This window comes from Sander vitreus, chromosome 9 (genome assembly GCF_031162955.1).
Source record: "Sander vitreus isolate 19-12246 chromosome 9, sanVit1, whole genome shotgun sequence".
NCBI classification, from domain to species: domain Eukaryota; kingdom Metazoa; phylum Chordata; class Actinopteri; order Perciformes; family Percidae; genus Sander; species Sander vitreus.
Window position 1 is genome coordinate 24,346,141 of NC_135863.1, and position 24,568 is coordinate 24,370,708.

General features: G+C 39.2%; 2 protein-coding genes across 4 annotated transcripts in view; both read left to right on the top strand.

Annotated features, from left to right (window-relative positions):
• The first annotated feature begins 581 nt into the window (after window positions 1-581).
• ephx4 (epoxide hydrolase 4) lies at window positions 582-13,918 on the top strand. Its single transcript, XM_078259420.1, has 7 exons — window positions 582-1,155; window positions 2,755-2,840; window positions 4,323-4,480; window positions 6,765-6,893; window positions 9,332-9,435; window positions 10,813-10,961; window positions 13,006-13,918. Exons 1-7 carry the CDS (start codon window positions 913-915, stop codon window positions 13,244-13,246), a joined length of 1,110 nt encoding a protein of 369 aa, XP_078115546.1. The 5' UTR covers window positions 582-912; the 3' UTR covers window positions 13,247-13,918.
• Window positions 13,919-15,684: 1,766 nt separating this feature from the next.
• Window positions 15,685-24,568, top strand: part of btbd8 (BTB domain containing 8) — a 37,416-nt gene continuing 28,532 nt past the window's right edge. Inside the window, exons 1-5 of one of the 3 annotated variants that reach the window (XM_078259423.1) lie at window positions 15,685-15,747; window positions 16,601-16,719; window positions 19,603-19,782; window positions 22,622-22,743; window positions 23,544-23,658. In XM_078259423.1, coding sequence (XP_078115549.1) covers window positions 16,616-16,719; window positions 19,603-19,782; window positions 22,622-22,743; window positions 23,544-23,658 — 521 coding nt within the window. In that variant the 5' untranslated portion in view covers window positions 15,685-15,747; window positions 16,601-16,615. Of the gene's footprint in view, window positions 15,748-16,600; window positions 16,720-19,602; window positions 19,783-22,621; window positions 22,744-23,543; window positions 23,659-24,568 lie in introns of those variants that run through there. The other 2 variants (XM_078259422.1, XM_078259426.1) reach the window with 2 other exon arrangements.

The window sequence follows — 24,568 nt, forward strand, 5'->3', positions numbered from 1 at the left end:
TTCTCTCCTGCAAGATAAATGGTTGCTAAAATAATGTGTATAATTATTATTAGATTTTAATTAAGCAGGAAAGCTTTATACTTTTCATTGTACTCAATCTTTTACCCTCAATTTTAATTATTTAACAGTAGGCCATTACTTATTAATTCATTCAGTTTTCAATTGTTTGCTTCATCTGGTCAGGGGCTCCCTCCCTATTTCAGCTCTGAGTACAAAGGTGTGTGTGGGGGGGGTCTCAAGTTGTGTTCAAAATCATTGACCTGTTTCGCTGTGTCTGGTTTACGGTGCCTGATGATAAAAGTGCCCCCTTGACCGCATTACAGCTATTAAAATATGAATGCGCTACCCGAAAAATACCTGTTAATTAAGCCGCGTAGCAGCCACTTATTGTTCCAGGACTGGTTGGTGAGACAATGAACATTATCGAGATATGTTTCATTGATCATCAGCGGAATAAAGAGCACGTGCATGCCGTTTTTTTTTTTTTTGTTTTTTTTTTATATTATATAAAGGAGTGTTGTTGCCATGCCGGCGTCGTGAAGCCCCGGTGCTTTGCAGTGATTTTTCAAGCTTTCGCTTTGCCGAACAGCGCCTCTTAGCTGTGCTCAAATCGCTGGTAAACACTGGATCGAGTGGCTTATTGCTTGATTTCGGACTTGCCTTGTATCGTCAACAGCACCGTCTCCTGCTAAACAACCACTCCTGTCACACGCAAGCGTGAAATCTGACGTGATGCTCTTGCCACCGTCCCGTTCAACCGTTTGTTGGGAACCTCCCTTCAGACAGTCGTGCGTATGCACTGGTAACGACACAACCGCATTGTCAGAGCAGTATTTAAACAGAACCGAGCTATTAACAGAAAGAAACCAATAGGCAACTTGATCTGGATTGATTTCCTGCGGCAATGTAAAGATGGCGAGAGTGCTTCACAACTTGCTGTTATTTCTAATCAGACTTGCGCTGAAAATTCGAGTTTGGGGGTATTGGTCATTGATATACGGTTATTGTGCTCTTTGCACCACCGTAGCCCTGCTGAAACTTTGGTGGAACATCATCTTAAGGCCGACATCAACCTTCCAATGGGGGGTTCGTGAAACTCCTCCGGCTTGTCTGAATGACACGTCCTTGGGAACCCACTGTTATGTTAGGATCAAGGTAAGACACACACATGCACTTGAACATGAAAGGTTTCTGGTCACTGTAAGGGGAAAAAGCCCATTGTATGTGTGTGGCTCTATTGCATGCTATAGGATGTTCACATGTAAAATGCTACAACACCTTGTCTGCCGTGTCGCGTCGTGCAAACACAAAGGGGCCTGATCTTTGAGCAGATCATGAGCCGTCTGTTTATTTTTGAGACGTTTTCGTTGGGAACGCGGTCTGTGGCGCTGTGCTCAGGTGATGCTGAAAGAACAGCTCCTCCGCCTCAAGTCTCAGCATGCGGTGGGCTGCCAGCCTCTAACGCAAAAGCTTAGTGTCAGTGATGGTAGAATACTACAATATAAATATTTGAAGTACAAGTCTAAAAGTACAGGAGTATTATTAGCATAATGTATTCAAAGTACCAAAAGTACTCACTATTCAGCAGGATGGTCCCTGTCATTGTTAAATTGACAGTTTGGATTACATTATTGGACTATTGATTATTGTACTACATGTAAGAAGCATTTTAATGCAGCTGGTCCAGAGTGAGCTATTTTTTTCTTATTGTACACTGTGTTGTTTAATCTACTGTGCATCATATCTAATAAACTGATCATATGTAAAATCTTAATTTGCAAAATAACTACTTACTATAGCTGTTGGATGAATGTAATGTAGTCATTAGTACAATCTATCAATCTAAAATGTGTGAAGAACAAGAAGAAAGTAGCAGAAAATGGAAATATTGAAGTAAAAAGGTAACTCAAACCCTGAGTAAATGTAGGTCCTACTTAGTTATTTTACTGACCAGTGCTATTTTAACAAACCCCATAATTGTAGTCCTAAACTAAAGTCTTTAGCAATTAAATCGTGTCTAGTCTATGCTTGATTTTTAAGTTGGTCTCATACATGATACAGATAAAACTAAGACAGAGATGACTTGTAGGAAGTTGAGTCAGAGACTCATGTTTGTTTGAAGATACATGCAGATAAAGTAAAATAAGAATAAGCACAGTCGGACAAAGAAAAGAGGGGGGGGGAGTTGCCAGAGTAGCAAATGTGTGTTCATGCATGCTAAAATAGGCTGCATCTCCAAACTCCAGTGTCCATGGCTGTCTCCGTAGACATGTGCATGCAGGCTGAAATTGTCTGTACACTGACAGTCAGAGCATGGGCTCATAACTAAATGTACTTTACTAAGTTCAGCCGAGTAGTCTATTTGCTTTATTAATGAAGAAATGTACAGTATGAGTCAGACAAATAATCTTAATATAAGGAGGGGAGGTAGATTTCCATTCTGTCAAAATAGCTAAGAATATCAATAGGCACATTAGCATTTTTTTTGTCTAAAAGTTATATTGGGCACAAATTATTATTCAAAGCATGGTATTTTAAATATGTCGGCAAACATTTCTAGAAGGGCTCTTTAAGTTTACTGGAACTTTTAGATGATATTCTAGCAGCAACAGATTCACAAGTCCAATATGCACGATATTGCAAGGTTGTAATAAGCAGTTATGTGTTCATTTAGATGTAATAAGATGTCCCTGTATTGTTTTTGGATAAGCTTGACGTTTATGTGTAAATGCCTGTGTGTCTTCTTTCCACCAGGAATCTGGCCTTAGGTTTCACTATGTTGCCGCTGGAGAGAGAGGAAAGCCGCTCATGCTGTTTTTACACGGCTTCCCTGAGTTCTGGTAGGTCAAAGGGAAATCGGGGGGGGGAGCAGTTGCGGACACAGTATCGGCTCCACTTCACTAAACCGCAGCAGACCTGACTGTGAAGATTATTTTGTTTGTTCAGTTGATTGGTGTTTGTTACATCGGTCACCTCTCTAAAATTTCCTCTGACTGTGAGAATTCCTTGGCTCTAACGTTTCAGCTGTACCGTTAAATCTCTGCAGTCTTTTTCCTCGTCTGCAAAGACAAATCCACACCAGCGGGGAGTCCTCATTTACAGAAATGATTTGCCATAGGGGGACAAGGGTCCAATGCATTCAAGATCTCTTCCTCCTGATATGAAATGAAAAATGGTGTTAAGCATTGCTCCTGGATTGAGGCCAAAGAGGTTGTCAGGAGCTATAAAACCTGTCCATATCTCTAACGTGCTATCTAAACTGCTGACAGGACAGGGATTAATTAACAGAAGAGGGGAACTCTTTCTGCTTCACTTCCCACATTCTTCACGGGAATGATGAACTGTGCTGAGAGTGACATGGTTGGAGAGAATTCTTCACACTTTGTGAAAATGTGCTAATTCCCGCTCAGAAATGAGAAAGTAGAAAGTGTATGTGTGCGTGTGTGTGTGTGTGTGTGTCAGAGGGAGGGTGGAGGGGTCAGAGGGGATTAATTTGCTTTAAACCTCATCTATATTCTAAGATCTGAGGGTTCAGTGTCAGGGCTCTGCATCTTGCTTCCCCTCGCTCGGTGGAGGAGGAGGGGGGGATTTTAGTCCTGATGAGGAGCTTCTACAACAGACAAGATCTTCAATTAGGAAGTCATCCCAGTCCACATGATCAGTGGACGGATTATAATCTAAAACAACTTCTGTTATACTGAGGTGACCTTCACTCAGCTGGAAAGAAAGCTGAGTGCTAGCTTTAAAAAGTTTGTGAGCTTAGTTTGTAACTATCTCAAATGTGCACTGTTTAAGAGTTTTTAAAGGGGCCCTCCACAGATCTTATTGTCATCAGGAGTGCTACTCAGCCTGTGAAAACATGTTGTATAATGTGTTGTGTGGCTCTAAAGGGAGATTTCTAAAGCTGAAAAAATACCCCTAATGATGTCATCAGGGTTATCTGGGTTTGGGGCTCGGAGAATTCAAATGTTTCACAGAAAGCCTGTGTTACAAACTGGGAGTTTGTAGTTGGAAAGACATGCAGATTTCCATGGCATAAAGACACTATTGCATTGCATTATGGGGAATGTATTGGTTTAGGGGCTTGACCCAGGGACCAAAAGTCAGGATATCATCTTCTCCTGCATCAATTTTAAGCTCTTAATCCGTCTCTTGCAAGTTCCCCAACTTCATAGTAGTGCAGTACTAAACCGCTGGAGTACCCCTTTCAAAGAATTAGCTGCTGTGGAAGAAACAAATTGAGGAGTGTCTCTTCAAGTACTAAGGTAATTAAAAGAAATGAAGGAAATAAGTCATCTGTGCATCTGTTGTGTGTGTCCCAGGTTCTCCTGGCGCTACCAGCTACGTGAGTTTAAGAGTGAATTCCGTGTGGTGGCCATCGACATGCGGGGCTATGGGGAGTCCGACTTGCCGCTCTCCGCTGAAAGTTATAACTTCGACAACCTGGTTACAGATGTCAAGGATATTGTGGAGTACCTAGGTGAGGGAACACAGGGGAACTGTGTGTCTGTAATCTTAAGAGAACTGCAAGGAGCGGACGCTGACAGTGTGTTGAGTAAAAAATAAACTTGTTTATCAGTCTTAAGCTGTGGACAGCCCTCAGGCCTGCAGAACGGCATGACAAACTTCCTGTGACTCATTCTTACTGAACATGGGACACTGCTGACTGCATGCTAACACTAGCAGGAAGCTAGCCTGAGGCTGTCTGCACACACAAGCATCCACCAATGATTATCTGTCCAGAGTGACATCTTTTGCTATTTTACTGGCCGGCATATCACAGTTTTAGCACTGCTTACATACTGTATAAAATAACCTGTTTTTAGCATTAAAATGTTAATGTCAGACTACTATAAGTACAGTGGATAGAGTCTTGAAGTTCCATCTTTGTTTTCTCCTTCACACCTGTCACCTCATATTTAAGTGTTACAGCTAGGCTACTATTTTGGTGATAATTACCAGAAAACTTAAATAATTTAGATTAATGTCTTGATTTTGCTTTTCATTCATGCTCTCCTCTGTTGTTCAATAATTCTGGTTTGTTACAACTTGGGTCTTATTTTCAGTTTGGCCATAATTCCTATGAGTAATAAAAACATCGTAAAAGTTGTTGATATCTGGAAGTACAGCGATCACGAAAAATAAGTATAATGGGACAAGAAACACAAGTAGTCAGATCATCAAACAGGTTTTAAACAAAGAAAAACATAGGCGAATGCTGAAATTATTACCCAGACTGTGGCCTACTGTACTCAATATTTACATGTGTACTCTTGTGTAATGAGGGATTATTAGCAACATTATGGGTGCGTTCATTTTGTTTTGTTTATACCCTCTACATAAAGTGAGTTAGACAACCTGGCTAAACTGTTGTCTTATTGCTCTATATAGATCTGATTACTTGACTGTTCATGTTTCTTGCCCTGGACTGGAGCCATGTTATCATATTTCAGCAGTACAATATTAACATAACCACTTGAAATAAAGGCCCAAACTATTTCTTTTAAAAAGTGAACAAAGTTATAATAAACAGTAATTATTCATTAATTGCAAAATTTCTGACTTTCTTCGAAATTGATCATTTTGGCCATTTTAGGGCGGTGAAACAAGCTGCACGCACAACATTAAGATTTTACAGTCCTATAAAGTTGTTGTGGCAAACATGCTCACAAACAGTTGCCTATTTACACATTGAGCAGATATGCAGCAACGTTAGCATCTATTTGGAGTGTGTTCATGTTCACTCTCTTTTTAGCTCTTTTTTTGGTCTCCACCTGTTTGTTGCCGGCCAGCTGCTAGCTTTGCCACTATGTTTGGTGCTGGGATGGGTTTTTAGAGCTTTTTCACAAAAATCAGCTACCTGCTGCATCTAAAAACAGGGTTGATTTTGTTTCCATAACCAAAACAATGAGCTGAAAGATGCTAAAATGGTTTATAAAGCTGAGGGGAACTGCAGAGACAGATGATAAATCTCTGTGGGTTCATCACTATTACGTAGCAACCCTTTTGATTTCATTACACAGTCATTTTGGTCTGTGGTTATTATAAAAACATATTAAGTAATGCAGATTTAAATAATGCAACAACAAGTCTATGTTTTACAATTTTAACCCAGTGAAAGTCCAGCCCAGAGGAACCAGAATGTCCTGTAAATATTCTGAAGCAGGTTTTGAACACATTCCTTATTACACATTTACATTCTCTTAGAAAGTGCTTTTAGCTCCTTGCATGGTTCTGGCTCTCAAATGTAATTTCTTAACAGGCTTTAGGAGCTAAGCACTCAATAATGCATATTGCTGTGCAAATGATTCACTCAGGGTAATTTCAGTGGCAGGCAGAGTCTTGCATTGATCATATGATAACTGCTGTACTCTGATCTGTGATTGGACTACATAGCTCTTTTTACACCAGTTTTTAGAGTCCACATGGTCCACATTCACAGTCAGCTAATCAGAGGTGCTAGCAAAGGTAAGGGGATTAGTTTTTAGGCATTGGAACTGTAATGTCATCAGAATCCCTCAGACGGATGCCCTGACCTTGAGCTGCATTTGGCTGTATGTCATGAAATACATCTATTTGATTTGTTTAAATGTCCTCTGAAGCAGGAAGCAATAAAGAAGTGAGAACAGTATTGATTTTCAGGCAATGACATGCCTTAATAACAGCATAACATCAGCATGAACATCCAGCCTATAGAAATAACAGAATGTTGTCTTCTGCTACAATAACAAAACTGTCTTTTATTGATTTGCTTGTCTTCCAAGGATACAACAGATGTTGCCTTGTTGGCCACGACTGGGGTGGAACCATAGCATGGCTGTTTGCCATTCACTACCCAGAGATGGTGACAAAACTCATCGTCCTGAACAGCCCCCATCCTTCTGTGTTCTCAGGTAAAATACAATTATGTGCAAACGAATGGATCTCCAGATAGTATTCTTTGTTGTGAAAGAGAACCAATTTTCCTCTTACTAATTAGAGAGCCTCTGTTTTGGCTCTTGGATTATTAACATAATTATTATCATTAATTAGGACGTATTATTACTTCAATTCCATGTTTGTATCCATCTGGCAAATCCTCTTTTGCCTTAGGGGGAAGATGATGAGAGGCTAATTACAGGAGGCTAATGTGAAACTGGAACAGCTGGTTTAACTGGTGCAAACAGAGCGGCAAAGTCATCGAGAGTTATCACGTCCACGACCCGCATGTGCAAACTTGGCCTTTAGTTACCCTTGAAAGTGGTAGAATGTAACAAAGTACATTTGCTCAAATGCTGTACTTAAGTACAAATTTGAGGTACTTGAGTCTTTTCCTTTTCATGCCACTTTCTACTTCTACTCCACCACATTCAGAGATGGCAAAAGTACTCACTTCCCATACTCAAGTAGAAGTACAGATACTTGTGTTAAAAAATACTCTGGTAAAAGTAGAAGTGCTGATTTAACTTCTTTACTCAAGTAAAAGTAACAAAGTACAGGCTTGGAAATTTACTTAAAGTATAAGTAAAAGTAGCCTTGCGAATGACAACCATTTTTTTATGCAAAGCTAGAGTTCAAGCTGAGAAACTTCAGTGGACATGGAAAAAAGGCTCTTTATATGCCCTTACCTACATTTTAAATGGATGTCTGCCAATAGGTCTAAAACATCACATATATGATTATTGTGACAGAGACTGGGACTCCAGGTTAATACGATTCTGACTGAGTAGCAAGATATGAATTCAGTTGTGATTCTGTGAGAATTCACAGATCCAGTTTCTCTTTTTTAATCTTCCTCTTAACATTTAAAGGAATCTACATGTATGTGTGTGTGCTCAAATATGGCTTCTGGAAAGAAGATAAAGGATAAAATTACTAAACAGACATTAATTAAGAAGTTTTGGCTGGTACAATTTGCAGCACATTCGCCAGGAGTCATTCTTGACTATCTCAAACATCTCTCTCAGATAAGGCCGAGGATGATTGGGAATGTCTTGCTGCTTGTCTGCCGAATCTCTGCGATCTCTGTTTTCTTCATTTTCAATCATGTCGTCGTCCATACTACTATGTGCTAACGTTACCGCCATCAAGCCGCAATGATTTGCCGCGAATGAATGCTGCCGAATCTGTCGAGTCGTCTTGTAGTGGTGCGTCAAGTACAATGTATATTCCCATCCAATTAGATTGAATTCGGTGTTGAAGACGCAAAAAATAATAATGATAACTCCACTGAAATTATTTGAAACTAAAGTAACAAGCCAATTTTGTAAAATGTAAGGAGTAGAAAGTACCAATATTCGTGTTAAAAATGTAAGGAGTAAAAGTAAAAAGTCGGCACAAAAATAAATGGTAAAGTAAAAATATCTGGAAAAATCTACTTGAGTACAGTAACAAAGTATTTGTACTTTACTTCCCATCTCTGACCACATTAATCTGACAGCTTTAGTTACTTTACAAATTAAGATTTTTGCACACAAAACACATTAGTAGTTAGTAGTTTATAAAAATTTGTTTATTATAAATGAAATTGCCAAACAATATATTGGCCTACAAGTACAGCTGAAATGATTGGAAGATTAAACACTTTTGAGTGACAGAATTGTTCGTTTCCAGTTTGTTAAATGTGAGGTCTTTTCTGCATTGAGTACCTTTTACTTTTAATACTTTAAGTACATTTTCCTGATGATACTTACATACTTTTACTTAAAGTGCTCATATTGTGCTTTTTGGCTTTTCCCCTTTCCTTTATTGTGTTATACACTGTATGTTTTTGTGCATGTTATAGGTTTATAAAGTGAAAAAGCCCAAAGTCCACCCCCAAAGGGACTTACCATCTCCAACAGAAAACACTGTTCACAAACTGCTCCAAACAGCTCTATTGTAGTCCAGCCTTTACTTCAGAGACAGACGTGCGTCACTTTGTAACGCACATTATAATGCTCGCCTAGCTGCTAGCATGGCACGCCCTCATACTCTGCTTCTGGCTGTAGTGCTTACCTAGCTACTGCACACGTGCGACTCCCAACAAAGATGGAACAGAAATGAGATGCGGTAGCTAAAACAGAGAGCTGGGGACAGAACACACAGGGTGAAAAGAGGAGCTGCAGCAATGTTCAGTACAACAAAAATATGGTGTTTTTTTGAAAATGAAACCATGTAAACCTATTCTGGTATAACCTCTAAATACAATTATGAACCTAAAACTGAGCATAATATGAGCACTTTAAGTAACATTTTCAATGCAGGACTTTTACTTGTGACGTAGTGTTTTTACAGTGTGGATTTAGTACTTTTACTTAAGTTAAGGATCTGAACACTTCTTCCACAATTGAACTTCTCTCCCCTCCTCCAGATTACGCTCTGCGTCACCCGAGCCAGCTGCTGAAATCCAGTCATTTCTTCTTCTTCCAACTGCCCCGCTTCCCGGAGCTCATGCTCTCCATCAATGATTTCAAGGTGGCCTGTTATGTGTAGGCTTAAGCGTTTTCAAGGTCATGAGTGTGTGTGTGTGTGTGTGTGTGTGTGTGTGTGTTTGGTTCTGTGTGTGCATGTGTGTTAATAAACGCACATTGGTGTATGTTGCGTGTTATTAGAGTGTCAGGCTATTTTTAAGGTTAGCAATAGTGTGACTAAAAATATCCTGCTGTAAAACAGGTTATTTGTAGTTAACAAAAGCATCAACTAATCCTGGAGGAAATGTGAAATGATAGAATAATACAAAATCAAATGTTGTCATCACAGGAGGTAATGTTTAATTTGTTGTTGTTCATTGTAAAATGAGACCCTCAAATTTAGTAATATCATTTACGATATTGGAATGTCTAAAGTGCACAGTGCAGGTTTACAAAAACAGTTTGGTTTTAAAAATGCAGAGTTGTGTATTGTCACATATTGGTCGTTAAATAGCCAGCAGCCGGTTAGCTTAGCTTAGCATGAAGACACGTGAACAAGTATTATGGGGTGTATTGATTGTTTAATCAATACCCCCCTTCTAATGAAAACCCCAACTTGTTGTTTTTACACGTTGGTCCTTTAAGCTAAGCTAAGCTAACTGTTTTATATTTATAGTTTCATAAGAGAGCAAATAAGCAATTTTCCTAAAATGTTGAACGCTTTCTTTAATTTTCTTAAATCTAAAAGACGTCTTGTGATACAGATTTGCATGGGATTTTTAAATATTATCTAATGTTCAAAGTGTTGATGTTGTTTAGATATTTGCTAATTAGTCTCGCATTGCCAGACCACACACCGTTGTGGAGTAAGGTCTGGCTACACCACACATACATTCTAGGATAAGAGAAAAAAAAAAACGCTCTGGGTTGTTTGCATTTCTTTAAACCAATCGGAATCGTCTTGGGTGACGCTAAGCTCCGGACGCAGCAATGGTGGCTCTGCAAAATAGTCTTTGGGAGGAACTTGCTTTGGAACATTTGCACCTCGCAAAAGAAAACGCCATATACAATATTAAATGAAGTTAACTGTTCACACAATACAGTAACGTGAGCTATTTAAAGTAGCTGGATACATGGTTAAACGTTATTTGCTCTTACCAGTGCATCGGCATGTTTATATTGTCCGTAGCAAATCCCCACCAATCGGTCCTAAAATGTCCCAGTTAGAGAGTAAATGCCGTAAACATATTCTTTGTAAATCTTTACCATCATTCCCTGAAAAGAACAAGCAGGCCTGCCTTGAACTGATTTCACCACTGAAATACCTCTTCTAAATAATAGTACAGTGACATGGACGTGACGTCCTCCTGTAAATGTTTTCTCTATCAAATTGAACCAGTCACATACATTTACCCCAAGTTTGCTGCTGTCTCTGCTTTAGGCTCTGAAGGCCTTGTTCACCAGCCGCAGCACAGGGATCGGAAGGAAAGGCCGATGGCTCACTGCAGAGGACTTGGAGGCCTATCTGTATGCACTCTCACAGCCGGGAGCTCTGACTGGAGCCCTCAACTATTACAGGAATGTCTTCAGGTGGGGAATAGTTCACTCATGGATTATGTCAGAAATTTTTATCATCAGAGTTTTGGAAGAAATATTCCAATCTTTATCTCAAGTAAAAAGTATCAATGCTGCAATATTAAAATACCCCCATTATAAGTAAAAGTCCTGCATGGCCATAGACCGTTTTACTGTTACCTCAGTACTTTGAGATGCTTTTTGGTCAGTATCGGTGTTTGGTAATGGTTGGTTATTGTACAGTGTGATAACACAGTCACTTTAAGTCTATCTATATGATGAGTGTTCAATTTATTTCAATTCAATTGTATTTATAGTATCAAATCATAACAAGAGTTATCTTGAAACACTTTACAGATAGTAAAGTGTAGTAGGTCCAGACCACAACAATTCCAGTAATTCCCATAAGAGCAAGCATTAAAGGTGCACTAGGTAAGACTTTCTGTTATTAAAGAATGGTCTGATAATAAAGGATTCAGCGGAAATACTATTAAATCTTCAATTTCGATGCCATATGCCAGCACAAGGTCGAGGGTGTGGTTAAAAAAGCGCGTGGCCTTATGCACACTCTGACTGAAACCAATTGAATCTAGTAGTGACTTGAAAGCAGTACTAAAGCTATCTATCGTTGTCAACGTCCACATGGATATTAAAATCACCTACAATAAATACTTGATGACTGATTTAAGGACTACACATGATAAAAACTCAGAGAATTCAGATACAAATTCAGAATACGGACCTGGAGCTCGGCAAACGACAACAAATATAATTGGCTGTAATGTTTTTTGTAACGTAGAAGATCAAGAACAAGGCTTTCAAACGAGTTATAATTTAGTTTAGGTTTGACAACAGGCTTGAGTCAAATATGGTTGCAACTCCCCCTCCTCAGCCAGAGCCTCAAGGAATTTGAGTATTAATATGAGTGGGAGGAGTGGCTTCATTTAGACTAACATATTCTTCATGGCCCAGCCAGGTTTCAGTAAGACAGAATAGATCATTTTGATTATCTGATGTCAAATCGTTTACTAGTACTGCTTTAGAAGACAGAGATCTAATATTTAATAGTCCACATCTAATATTCCTATTCTGTTCTATCATTGCAGGTTTTTTTAAAATTCCAATTAGGTTCTTAAGTATAGCTCCTTGTGCATATAGGGACCATAATGTTCTTATTTAGTGCATTTTTAAATAAATCTCTGTCAAGGCCACAATGCTTTCGAATATTTACATTTACATGCACCTTTAATCTTACATGTAAGACATGACTACCTGGCTAAGAAGTGATCTGCACAAATCAGATCAAAGAAAATATCAGTTAATGTATGTTTGACATATGAACTGTGCATGCATGGCTGAGCACGCCATCTGCTCCATTCTCAAGCAATGCGTTATCTCAGAATAGCTTTTACGTGTTTACATAATAGAAATATCACTGACCCATGGCCAATTAGTCTCTCCACAAGTGCATAGGGACACGCATACTGTACATAAACATCCATCCATTCACCCACCCACCCATCCACCCACCTACCCACCTATCCATCCAGCCAGCCTATTCCAGCACATTTTGGGTGAGACATAAAGCAGCATGAAATTCATAATGTAATGTGTCTACTGAAAATAACATTTCAGAAATTTTCTTAAAACTTCTGTGGTAATTTAATAAAAACATACAACAACAGACTGTGAAGATACTAGCGACAAATTCATGCAGTGCAGTTGTTTCCTAACATGCTACTAATAACATTAACAATGGCTCAAGTGTCCCAGTAAGCCGTGACAGTGAGGCAGCATGAACCATACCAGGACACTGTGCTTTTCCTACTGTGACATGTCAAATTGTCCAAAAAAAAAAAAAAAACCCCGCCTGTGAACCAATCACAAATTCAATTTCTAACTTAAATCGTAGATATTGACTTGACTGTCCATAATGATATAATTGAAATATCAGAGTTTCCCGTTTTAATATAGTTACATTTTCCATTTAAAAAGCTAATTTATCTAATTAACCATTTACATTTTGGATGCACTCAGGTTTTTACCTTTCTCTCCTTAGCTCCCTCCCCTTGAGCCAGAATCATGTCAGGTCACCAGTGCTGCTGCTGTGGGGTGAGCGGGATGCCTTCTTGGAGCAGGAAATGGCAGAGGCATGTCGCCTCTACATCCGGAATCATTTCCGTCTCAACATCATTTCTGGGGCCAGTCATTGGCTGCAGCAGGACCAACCTGATATTGTGAACACCCTCATATGGACCTTCCTCAAGGAGGGAGAGGGACGCAAAAGCTACAGGAACTAAATCCACAGCGAGGCCTCCTCCAGCCCTCCCCTTGTCCTTCTCGCTTGCCACACCTGGAAGCCTGGAATATGCCTGTGATACCAAGCAACATAGTAATAATGCAATCATTCTTTAAATCTTTCAAATATTTTTTAAAGAAGTCAGCAGTAAAGGAAAGAATCAAAGCACACTTCACTGGAGAGGACACAGAGCAGTATGTTTGACACATATTCAAGATGTTTTTTGCACATGACATCCGCCTTAAAGTTTGTCAGTTACAGCATTACAAATGTTTGGCAAAATCTCCTTGTGACTTGTATTGTGTGGTGCCTTTTTACTTTCGAGTAAAGATTTCGTGAGAGATTGGGATGTGGCGTTGTCTGCTATACTTATATGTATCACTGGGTCGCTCCACTCTTCTTTGGGCACAGTCCTTTGGGAGCCATAACTCTCCAACTCCCTTTATCAGGTAGTGTTGTCTAAAGGAGTTTTCTTTTTGTATTTTTTTTTCCTCAGAGATACTCAAATGTAGAGAAAGTTGTTATTATGATATTCCTGTATATAAATGTCAGTGATGGTTGACTATTGTACTATTTTGTATCTATTCCTACACACTGCATTTTGGAATTCACTGAGCCAGATATACACCATTTAATTTTATAAATAAACTAAGTGTCAATCTGTTGGACTACACCGCTCTTTCTAATTGTTTTAAGATAATAATAACAGTGGTGTGTTTGAAGCCGTGCAGTGTGCCTCATGCCCCCATGTGTTTGCTGCTGTCTCTGAACAGTCACTCCAAGCTTTCACACAGAAGAGATGAAAAACACCAGAAATAGTAATGGATGTACTGTTAAATATAGCACAGAGCTGAGTGACACAGCAGTTAACGTTGGTTATTTTAAGTCTCCTCTGTTGAATAAACGTTTATGATTTTTTTTACATTCATTTTCCTTCCCGACGTGGTTATATGCCAACAGAAATGTGGATGCAGAAATCCACTGAGGTGTGTATTCATCAGTCTTACATAAACAGGTTTTAGTGTGCCAGCACACACACTGCCACTGCCATTTATAGAGAAAAGATCATTCAGGCAATCCATTATTATGTTTCAAACCAGAAAAAAAACAAAAACATTATAAACCATTGTACAATATTGTCCTTAAAAGGGGCTTATTGTTTATAATTTATAAAGCTGTAATACATTATTTATTAAACTTTAAAGCTGTAATCCTGAAGATTTTCATCTAAACAAAAAACTGAAAAAGTCACTATTTATCGCTGAAAGGAGGTAACACAGTGGTGATGGAGCCTATATATGGCCCACTGATGAGAGTATTGCAATATTTATATATTTGCAGTGTTACGAACTGGTTGTTCCTGGAAGAAATGCTGTATTACAGTTTTTCGACATAATGTAACTATGCACACAACCCTGAAAACTTGAAGCCCACCTTCAAGATTACAGTTTTAACAAACCCAATAGTTAGTAATAAGTAGTTAGTAACTTATCCCTAGAAGTTATTAGGCTATATGCTGTCAGAAAGTTGTTCACATATTACACCAAAATCTAATGCTGATTCAAACATTTACATTTGCACTAGTATCGCATTGCTAGACCTGTATCCACAGAGCTGGAGTATTTGCAATGACATCATAAATTATAAGTTAAAAAAATAAATAATTATAATTTAGGAGTAATGATGCAGGAGAGGCCAATGACATCAATGCCAGTCAGGGGCAAGCTCTTTTGCTGCCTTCAAGGGCATGCGGAAATATTAATACTAACAAATGTATTTCAGGTCTGAATTTTTATGACCTTTCTTTTTTTTCTGAATATCACACAGATTGGAGTGGAAAGATGATTATTGTTATATGATTGTTATTATATTAATATTATGATCAGCTTTTTTGTTTTGTTCCATTGTACACAGTGCTTAAACTACTTAAACAACTATTTTGTAGGCTGTATATTTGTCTCTGTTTCAGTATTTATTGTTTATTCTTATTAATGTGTACTATGTTGGTTTGTTTGTTGTATGTATGCACCCAATCAACAAGGCATATTACATGTAGTTCCACTATTGTGGCAGTAAACTGCTTTCTGATTCTGATTCTGAAAAGAAATGAATAAGACTGAAACGTACCTATGTGTGAACACAGTTAAATCCTATTTTAACTGCAATAAAATAGGCTTACGGTCAGATTCAGATCTGATAGGCATTGCTGCCTATTATAACGATGTAGTCTGAGTGAATGTGAGGCGTTAGGGCGCCTATATCACATAACATCACCTTCCCAGTATAACCGAGCAAGCCAGAAGCGTATATTTTGAAGGATTACTTGAACTTTGAGATAAGGCGCAGCACCTGAAAGCATCATTTGAGGGCACGGCCCCTTCGTTTGCACTGCGCATATGCTTCAGCTTCCGGTCTATGACGATTTGTCCACTCCTTCGTTTTGTGAACCCTGTCCTAGTGGGTGGCGAACAGCGTGCAGTGGTGGTGATGACAACAACATCGGTCAGTGGGTCAACCCGTTAATATAGATGATAACAGACAATTATCGGCTGCTATTCATTAATACCGGCATATTCATCACCAGGCATTCAGGGTTTAAGGTTCCAAAAGATAACTAACTACTAACGGCAACCCATGTTAGCTAGCGCTAGCATGCTAGCCGCGAGAGGAAAATGAGAGTAACGTTAATGTTATTTAGCTTAATAATGTTACAGCACAGGCCGTGTTGGGCAGAGAAAGAGCAAGAGCATGTGTATATGTATGTGTGTTTAAATGTAGCTGAGTGCGTTTTGTTTTCGATTAAATTGAACTTATTTTAAAATAGAGATAATTGGTTATACTTGGTGATGTTATCAGTGGCGTTTTCTCCTGGAAGCTAACGTTAAGTGTTCATTTTGTTTGAATAAGAAAGTTACGGTTAAATAATGTTGTTAGCCACATAAGGTCATAGGCTAATAGTTACTGAATTGTTGATTTTTGTGTGATTTTCTTCAAATTGGTTAGCAGCGCCTCTCTGAGTTGCAATTGTGGTAAACGTAAGTCAGTGTGTGGTGAAAGACGGTGTGCGCTTCTCGCAGCAGAGCCAATCGTGTCAAGTCACGTAGGTGAGGGAGTCAGGTGAAGATGGCATCATATCATTAAAAATATTAAAGCATAAAATTGCATCGCATTTGGCTTGTTGTATTCCAGCAGTATGTAAGCTAACTGTATCTATTTTTTAGACATTTTTTAGTAGACTCACTTGGCTTCTTCGGAATGTTCCAACAGCATGCCACTGGGTTTTTATCTAGCCCTCTTCTTCTAGAGCTGCTTAACCCATTCACAGGCTGAGGTCTCTGTCTTGTCTCTGTCTTAGAGAACCTAATGAACCATGATCACCACAGAGGCTGCAAGAGAGTTCCATGCCAAAGAATGCAAATACAAAGAGCAGCTGAAGAGACGTTTATCGTCAGCCTTATCTGCAGACCTTAACAGGTAAGACATGTTCAGTATGCACTGAACTGCAAAGGCCTGGGTTAAATGTTGATCATTGGCAACTGTCAATAACAAAGATCTATTCCCACTGCAGTCAATACAGTACAGGGCTGTCAAATGGAAATATTCAGATTTAGTGTTCTTATCTTCTTGCTGCATTGTGCAGCTTCTTTTAAAGGCACGTGAATGGTCTGATCATCATCAGTAAGAGTGAACTGGTATAAATAACTTGCTGGTAGATCCAGTTTAATCAGGATCATTGCTGTCATACAGTATCAGACAGGTTTCACAATTGTTTGATGATTTTTAACTCAACGAATACTTTGAACCTTTCAAAGGGACACCACCAATTTTACTTATTAAGTTTAGTTAACTTGTCACAAAGAATAGTACTCAGCTTGTAAAAACGTTATAAATCTTCTTTGACTCTAGAGGAGCTTTTCAGAGTTACGAAAATAATTAGAGATGGTCCGATACCATTTTTTGCTTCCCGATTCCGATACCTGAACTTGCGTATCGGCCGATACCGAGTACCAATCCAATACTAGTGTGTCATATATTTTATTATGTTTTAACAATTATATACTACTATCTCTGTATGGATGTGATATGATTTCTATCTTTGTTGTCGGTCTGGCTCAGGTTAAACTCTTTGTGAAACATGAATGCCACAGAACGCTCTTTTATTATCCAGTTTGACAGTCAGTTATAACGAAAAAGAACATAAATAAACTACTTTAACGTGTTTTTCTTTAGGGCTTTATTACGTGGTATCGGATCGGTGCATAAACTCCAGTACTTCCCGATACCAGCGTTTTAGGCAGTATCGGAGCCAATACCGATACTGGTATCGTTATCGAACATCTCTAAAAATAATCCTGATGATATCATCAGGGTTATCTCAACCTTTACTGAAGACTAGGGCTGAACAATAATCGAAAATGTATGGCCGCAAGGAGGCACAATATTTGTTAAGGTGAAATGTGTGCCAAAATACCATTTTAAATTAAATATTGTTGTGCTGCAGAATGTCCTGCACATACACATCATATTCTACAGACTTAAGCAAACATATTTGTTTAGTACAGAATCTTGCAAAGATCACACCATAATCATTTTAATATGTTTTTCAGTCAAATCAGTCATACGAAATATAGAGATGGTCCGATACCATTTTTTGCTTCCCGATTCCGATACCTGAACTTGCGTATCGGCCGATACCGAGTACCAATCCAATACTAGTGTGTCATATATTTTATTATGTTTTAACAATTATATACTACTATCTCTGTATGAATGTGATATTATTTCTATCTTTGTTGTCGGTCTGGCTCAGGTTAAACTCTTTGTGAAACATGAACAAACACAAACAATGAACGCCACAGAACTTTCTTTTATTCTCCAGTTTGACAGTCAGTTATAACGGGAAAAGAACACAAATAAACTACTTTAACGTAGATTTTCTTTAGGGCTTTATTACGTGGTATCGGATCGGTGCATAAACTCCAATACTTCCCGATACCGATACCAGCGTTTTAGGCAGTATCGGAGCCGATACCGGAACATCTCTAATGAAATATTCACAATTAGATAGTATTTCAAAATCGTTCAGCCCTACTTCAGACATAACATTTTGTTAAAGAAAACCTGTATTAGAACCTGATGGTGTGACGGCTTTAAAAAACGTGGGTATTTAGGAGGCCAGGAGAGTTTTGTCTCATGATTTAATTGCATTATGAGAATTTTAGGGTCCAGTGTTTTGAGAGCATGAGCGATAGTAGGGGCACAAAGTCAGGATACCTTGGCCTCTGCTGCTGCTTTAATTTAGGTCAAATTACATTAAACATGGGCTATAAAACGTATAGAGCATAGAGCAAAGTTACAGTAAACTTCACCAATGACTGGAAGCTCACAAGAAACAAGGTCACGTGGCTCTGTGCAGTTCATTGGGCTTTAGTTGATAGGGATGTGAGTCCCCTTGTTACACTAGTGGTTCATCAATTTGGGCACTTTTCATCAGAGGGTTACAGTAATGGACATACCAGCATTAGAACATATACCGCACTATTGGCCTTTAGCTGACTGATTCTTGGGTCACCCAGATCAATTATTGAGGCGGGACAAGAGATAAGGCTCGCGAAGAAGCACTGCACTGCCTCAGGGCTGTGCTTGTGTTAGTCTGAAGTGGAAAAATAGGCCATCAAATTCATCTTTGAACCTCATAGATTTTAGAGGTTGGTTAAAAGGGCCTTTGTTGGGTTTATTGTCTATTTTCAGTGTTGGCTTTTAAATGGACGTTTTAATATGAACATTTTGCCAACTTGGCTTCTATAATAGTTTGTTCTGTATTGTTTTTTTTAGTTTAATAGTTTAGGTTCTTTTTTGTTTCTAGTCAGTTGACACACTGATGGCATGTGCGTACATTGTGTTTTGTTTTAATCGGTATAGGGGAATTTCGGGGGATTGCCGCCAGGGCTCGGAGATATGGAGAAATTCAAATATCACAATATTTTTGAACAAATACCTCGATGGCGATATTGCGGCGATAGTGTAGGATTGACTATTGGTGCTTTCACAAAATATTTTTATTTTCACATTTTATTTTTAGATAAATAATCACCAGTGACGTTGATATGATTAAATGCGTAAAGGCAAATAATAGAACAGCTAGACCAGTCTGGTACGTTAAAAAAATTACGTTGACACTTTACTGTAATTCAGCCTTTAAAACCAGAAAAAGACAACACTTTTACACACATTACGATATTAAGATATCCAAAATCTAAGACGATTTCTAGTCTCATATCACGATAACGATATAACATTGATATATTGCCCAGCCCTAATTGCAGCTAAATAAAATGTTGTATTGCATTTACCCAGGTTGCTGCAGGAGGAGCTGGAGGCGGATGTGTCTCTTTATGCTGGGTCAGGCTCGCTTCAAGCACACAGAGCCGTACTGTTGGCCAGAGCTCCTCATGTCCTTCAGGGAGAGACACGCAAAGATCCTACCATCGTTCATCTCTCTGACTATGAGCTGTCCGGGTTGAAAGATTTCCTCAGGTAGGCATTGGGTTCAAGTAATTGCTTTTTTTTTGTGCTGATTACAGCTTATATTTGCTGTTACTTTTTCTACTTTGAGGATTTAGACAATTTCTATTTGCCCCTGTAGAAGTAAGCCGTATGAACATTTTTTAATAGACTCAATAGTTTCACATGAAGCCAAACTCTACATCTGCTAGTAGGAGATGTTAAGAGACATCATTTATCCTTCTCTTTTAGTGTTACAGTTTCACAGACTCTCTGACAGAGGGCGCCAAGCACACCGTCTTTGATCTCTTTGTTTGTTTCAAGGAGCTTTGCAAATACTGCTGCAGCTATTTTAATAATAAATTGCACATTTTCACGTCGTGTTGAGACACACAAATCCCAAAGTGTATGCGTGTTTATAATCATTTTAAGTTTCTAGAGTAGCAGTTTTCATCAAGGCTTTGCAGTGCGGTCTCTTAAGAGTGCACCATTCTTCATCCACTGATTTGTGTCTCATTAGCAGTTCATGATTAGGACTAGAAGAAATATCCACCCTTGATTGGTTACACTACCATGGAGTCAATTTGTTTAAAGCTTCTTTTACACACGACAACAGCAACATTGCTGAGTTCAAGTATCTAGGTAAGATAGTTTGGCATTCACGGGCATCCTAATAAAAATGAATTCCTGTTGAATCTGTTACCAAGACTGTTTAAGATAGGTTAGGCTTAGATTAGTTTTTTTTTTTTCTACTCAAGATAATAGCTACACTGATGTAGAACTGTAACACATTGCAACATGATACCACGGAACAAAAGTGACATTGCTGGTGGTAGACTCCCTCTGCTTCAATACTGCCTTGAGTTTTTGGACTGTTGGTCGAACAAAACAAGCTCAGAATCTGAATCCACTTATACTCTGGAAAATGACAAAAGGATTGATCAGTTCTGAAGAAAATCAACAGATTAATTGATAATGACAATCTTTTATTACAGCTCCAATGAGGTGCACATTAGGGTTGCACGATATTGACAAAATGTGATATTGCGATTAGAGATGTTCCGATACCGATACCAGTATCGGTATCGGCTCCGATACTGCCTAAAACGCTGGTATCGGGAAGTACTGGAGTTTATGCACCGATTCGATACCACGTAATAAAGCCCTAAAGAAAATCAACATTAAAGTAATTTATTTATGTTCTTTTTCCGTTATAACTGACTGTCAAACTGCAGAATAAAAGAACGTTCTGTGGCATTCATGTTTCACAAAGAGTTTAACCTGAGCCAGACCGACAACAAAGATAGAAATAATATCACATCCATACAGAGATAGTAGTATACAGTTGTTAAAACATAATAAAATATATAACACACTGGTATCGGATCGGTACTCGGTATCGGCCAATACGCAAGTTCAGGTATCGGAATTGGTATCGGGAAGCAAAGAATGGTATCGGACCATCTCTAATTGCGATATTGATTATGAATATTGTGATATCGATATTAATTCCGATATTAAAATTACAAAAGTTATGGGAAAATGCATCAAAATAGATTCACAACAATATAGTGCACACTGAGACTTATGTACGGCTCCGTAGTGCGGCTGGACCACAGGTCGGTCGTGGATGAAAAATATTCAATATTTGCGACTACAAACTCTGCCTCGTATAAACACTGTTTATAAAGTTGTGGGATAGCTACCGGTTAGAAATAGATGCGGGATGGGATTACTTTTGGCCACTAAAGTTTCCTCTTGAAGAGATTAGAAGACTTCAATCTCTGTTATTTCGTCTTCTCCCTGAGCAACACTCATTTTCTCACTTTTGTGTTCTTTGTTCTTTCCTTTGCTCCACTGACTCCCTTCACTCTCTCTTTAGGTCCTTTCTTTTCTTTCCCTTCTCTGATTTGTTCCGTTTTTTTTTTTTTGTCTCTATCCATTTCTTCACTTACATTGTCACTCTGTCGAAATATGCACACACGTCACGTGGTACGCTCCATAGGGTTTGTCATGTGGTGGACCTGTGCGCTGATGTGCACTAACATGTGCAAGTGGCACGGTAACTGGCCAATGAAACATGATCATTACAGCGTTTCAAGCGGGTTCTAAATCAAACCCAACAAAGCCACACAGCCAACGGACGGGATGCATCGCTCCACAAAATAAACCAAATATTGCATACTTATTGCGAAACTTTCAATATAATATTGCGCATCGTGATATTGCGATAATGATATTGAGTCGATGTATCATGCGCCCCTAGTGCACATTGATTCCAAAGGACCCAGGTTTAGACCCACTGCTTTCTTATACTGAGAGAGCCCGCTGGGGAAGTTTGGCACATAGTAAGGTTGAGTCCAGGCTAGGGTTGGATATCATTGGAAATACGATAAAGCTGCCAGTAATGATACCAGTCCAATTTGGCACCACTATCAAAACAATGCTCTTTTCAATTCCTTGGTTTGAGCAATACAAACATGTTTTTCTACGAAAACTTTCTTTATAAGAAAATATGCCAATCTTCTCACTGCACTAGCATTGAATGGTTTTCATTTTTTTATTAGATAGTGATAGTAGAGGAGAGAGAGAGAGATGGGGACATGCAACAAAGATCCCTTGCAGAACAAGCCAGGATGCTACAGCAGAAGTACTCAGGGCAAATGTACTATAACAGGTTGTAAATAAACTTTATGAGATTGCCAGCCACTTTATAAATTGCTTCACTGAGGAAAAACAGAAAATGCTGCACAGTCAAGGTTTGTGGCATACCTTTTGTGTCACTGAAGTCACATTATATGAAATGAGATTGTAATTTAAATAAGTGTGAAAGGCCTCGTTTTAATTAACCTTTAGAGTTTCCCCCCTGCAGGCGACTGTACACAGCAGACCAGAGCATGCGCTCGTCGGAAATAATCCCAGCGGTGGAGGGCTCAGTGCCAGAAAGTACGCTGCTTGTTCCCAATCCGGCAGACCATAGTTCCACTGACTCAGGTAAACAGAGGAACAAGCTTTTCCATTGAGGGTTTATTCTATGTTATATGGCCGTTCAGCTGCCCCCTCCCTCACCCATACTTCACATCATGTTATCTCAGCCATAATCCGTTTAGGTGCTAATCTCATTTAGATCCCTGTTGTTGTTACTGCTAATTGCAGCTTGGCCATGCTACGGATACTTTAAAAACTTTTTTTTCACTATTTGCAGTATTTTTAGGTAAAGGGATACTTTGCGATTTGAATCCAGCTCGGAGCAGCCGTGGTCTGTGAAACAAAATGATGCGTTTCATTCAGGCAGACCTCCGCTGCTCTGCTCAGCTGTATCTCTTTAAAGGGGCTGTACTCGAAACACTGAAAAAAAAACAGCGGGGTTGCCTCCACACGGCTCTCGCAGACCGTTCCCCAAAACGGGAAATACCTACATTTCTTTATTGCCCCATGCATGCACAGCCGGACGGGCTAGCAAAACAAAGAAGAGAAGCTGGGGTTAACACACACACACACAGACAGAGGGAGTGTGTCTCCATTATCTGCTCAGGACGCCCTTACTCCACTGTATCTTTACATTGCAAATTTTTGTTTGCTGCTATAATAATGTTCTGAATGTCGAGAACAGCCCCTTTTTAAGTGGTTAAATGATAACTACCTCTGCTTTTACACACACACACACACACACACACACACACACACACACACACACACACACACACACATACCCATGTTATGCATCTCACAATATGTGTCTCACAAGTCTTTCTCTTCTTCACTCTTCATTATCCATTTCAACTTCACTCCAGATGTTGTTCTTGAGTCAGCCTCGGGCCTTGGAGCTGACTTGCTGGATCTGTACCAGAGGGGAGAGCAGTGTGATATCACCATCCAAGTAGCGGAGCAGGTCTTCTCCTGCCACAGGTACAGCTATGTATGGGGGCCTCTAGGTCCCTTATTGGGGCCTGAGCACTGACAACGTCGTACAGCGGAGGCCCTATCGAAATTGCTCCTCATTCTTTTTCTGAAGCAAAATGAATCGCAGTTTTGAGGGGGCTAAAGGGGGCTCAGAAAGTTTGTCAACTCTGCACACATCACAAGTGGTGAAAATGTATATTCTGTAGAGGTCTTGGGTGTAGCGAATTGGCTCGATAGCGCCCTATACAACATTTCAACGAAGTAGCCCTCACGGTGTGTTTCACCTAAATGTAAAAGTTCAGAAGGCATATGCATTACCTCTAGACTTACAAAACAGCCTCTTGGAGCCATCCCCCTAAACCCCACAGGAAGTCCGCCATATTGAATGTATTGTGCCATCTTTTGACGTTTTGTTTTTTACCATTTCCAGGGGCTGTACTTTAAATTGCTCCTCCTACATATTTACAGATTGTGTCAGTGCTTCATTATCAAATCCATTCTGCTTGCTTATTGAGAGAATGCCCAAATTGCTGAAACTCTATTCCACTTTTTCGCTACTACCTTGCACCCAGCAGATTCAGCACGCTCATACACACGGGCGTGACGCGGCCTCTTACCGCCTCTAATGTAGCTGTCATTTAAGTAAATGTTCATATTTTGTTTGCCTGTTGCTTATAGCCTTTTTGTTTTTGTTAAAAAGTCTCTATGCTCGTTTCCCAAGGAAATGGCAATCACTAGTGTTTCTGTTCGTTTGCGTCATTTTAGAGCTCGGAGCTTTCTAGTTTTTAGCGATACCAGCTATTTCATGTCATGTTTTGACACAACTTCTTATTTCTACGACTTTATTGTTAAAATACTTAGTAATAAGACAGAGCTTTAAGAACATACAATTGGTTTATTTATTCTGAAAGCTAAA

Coding starts and splice junctions, on each gene's coding strand:
- ephx4 (XM_078259420.1), top strand. CDS start 913: ATGGCGAGAGTGCTTCACAACTTGCTGTTATTTCTAATCAGACTTGCG. Junction 2,841..4,322: donor CACGGCTTCCCTGAGTTCTG/GTAGGTCAAAGG, acceptor TGTGTGTCCCAG/GTTCTCCTGGCGCTACCAGC. Junction 6,894..9,331: donor CCATCCTTCTGTGTTCTCAG/GTAAAATACAAT, acceptor CCCCTCCTCCAG/ATTACGCTCTGCGTCACCCG.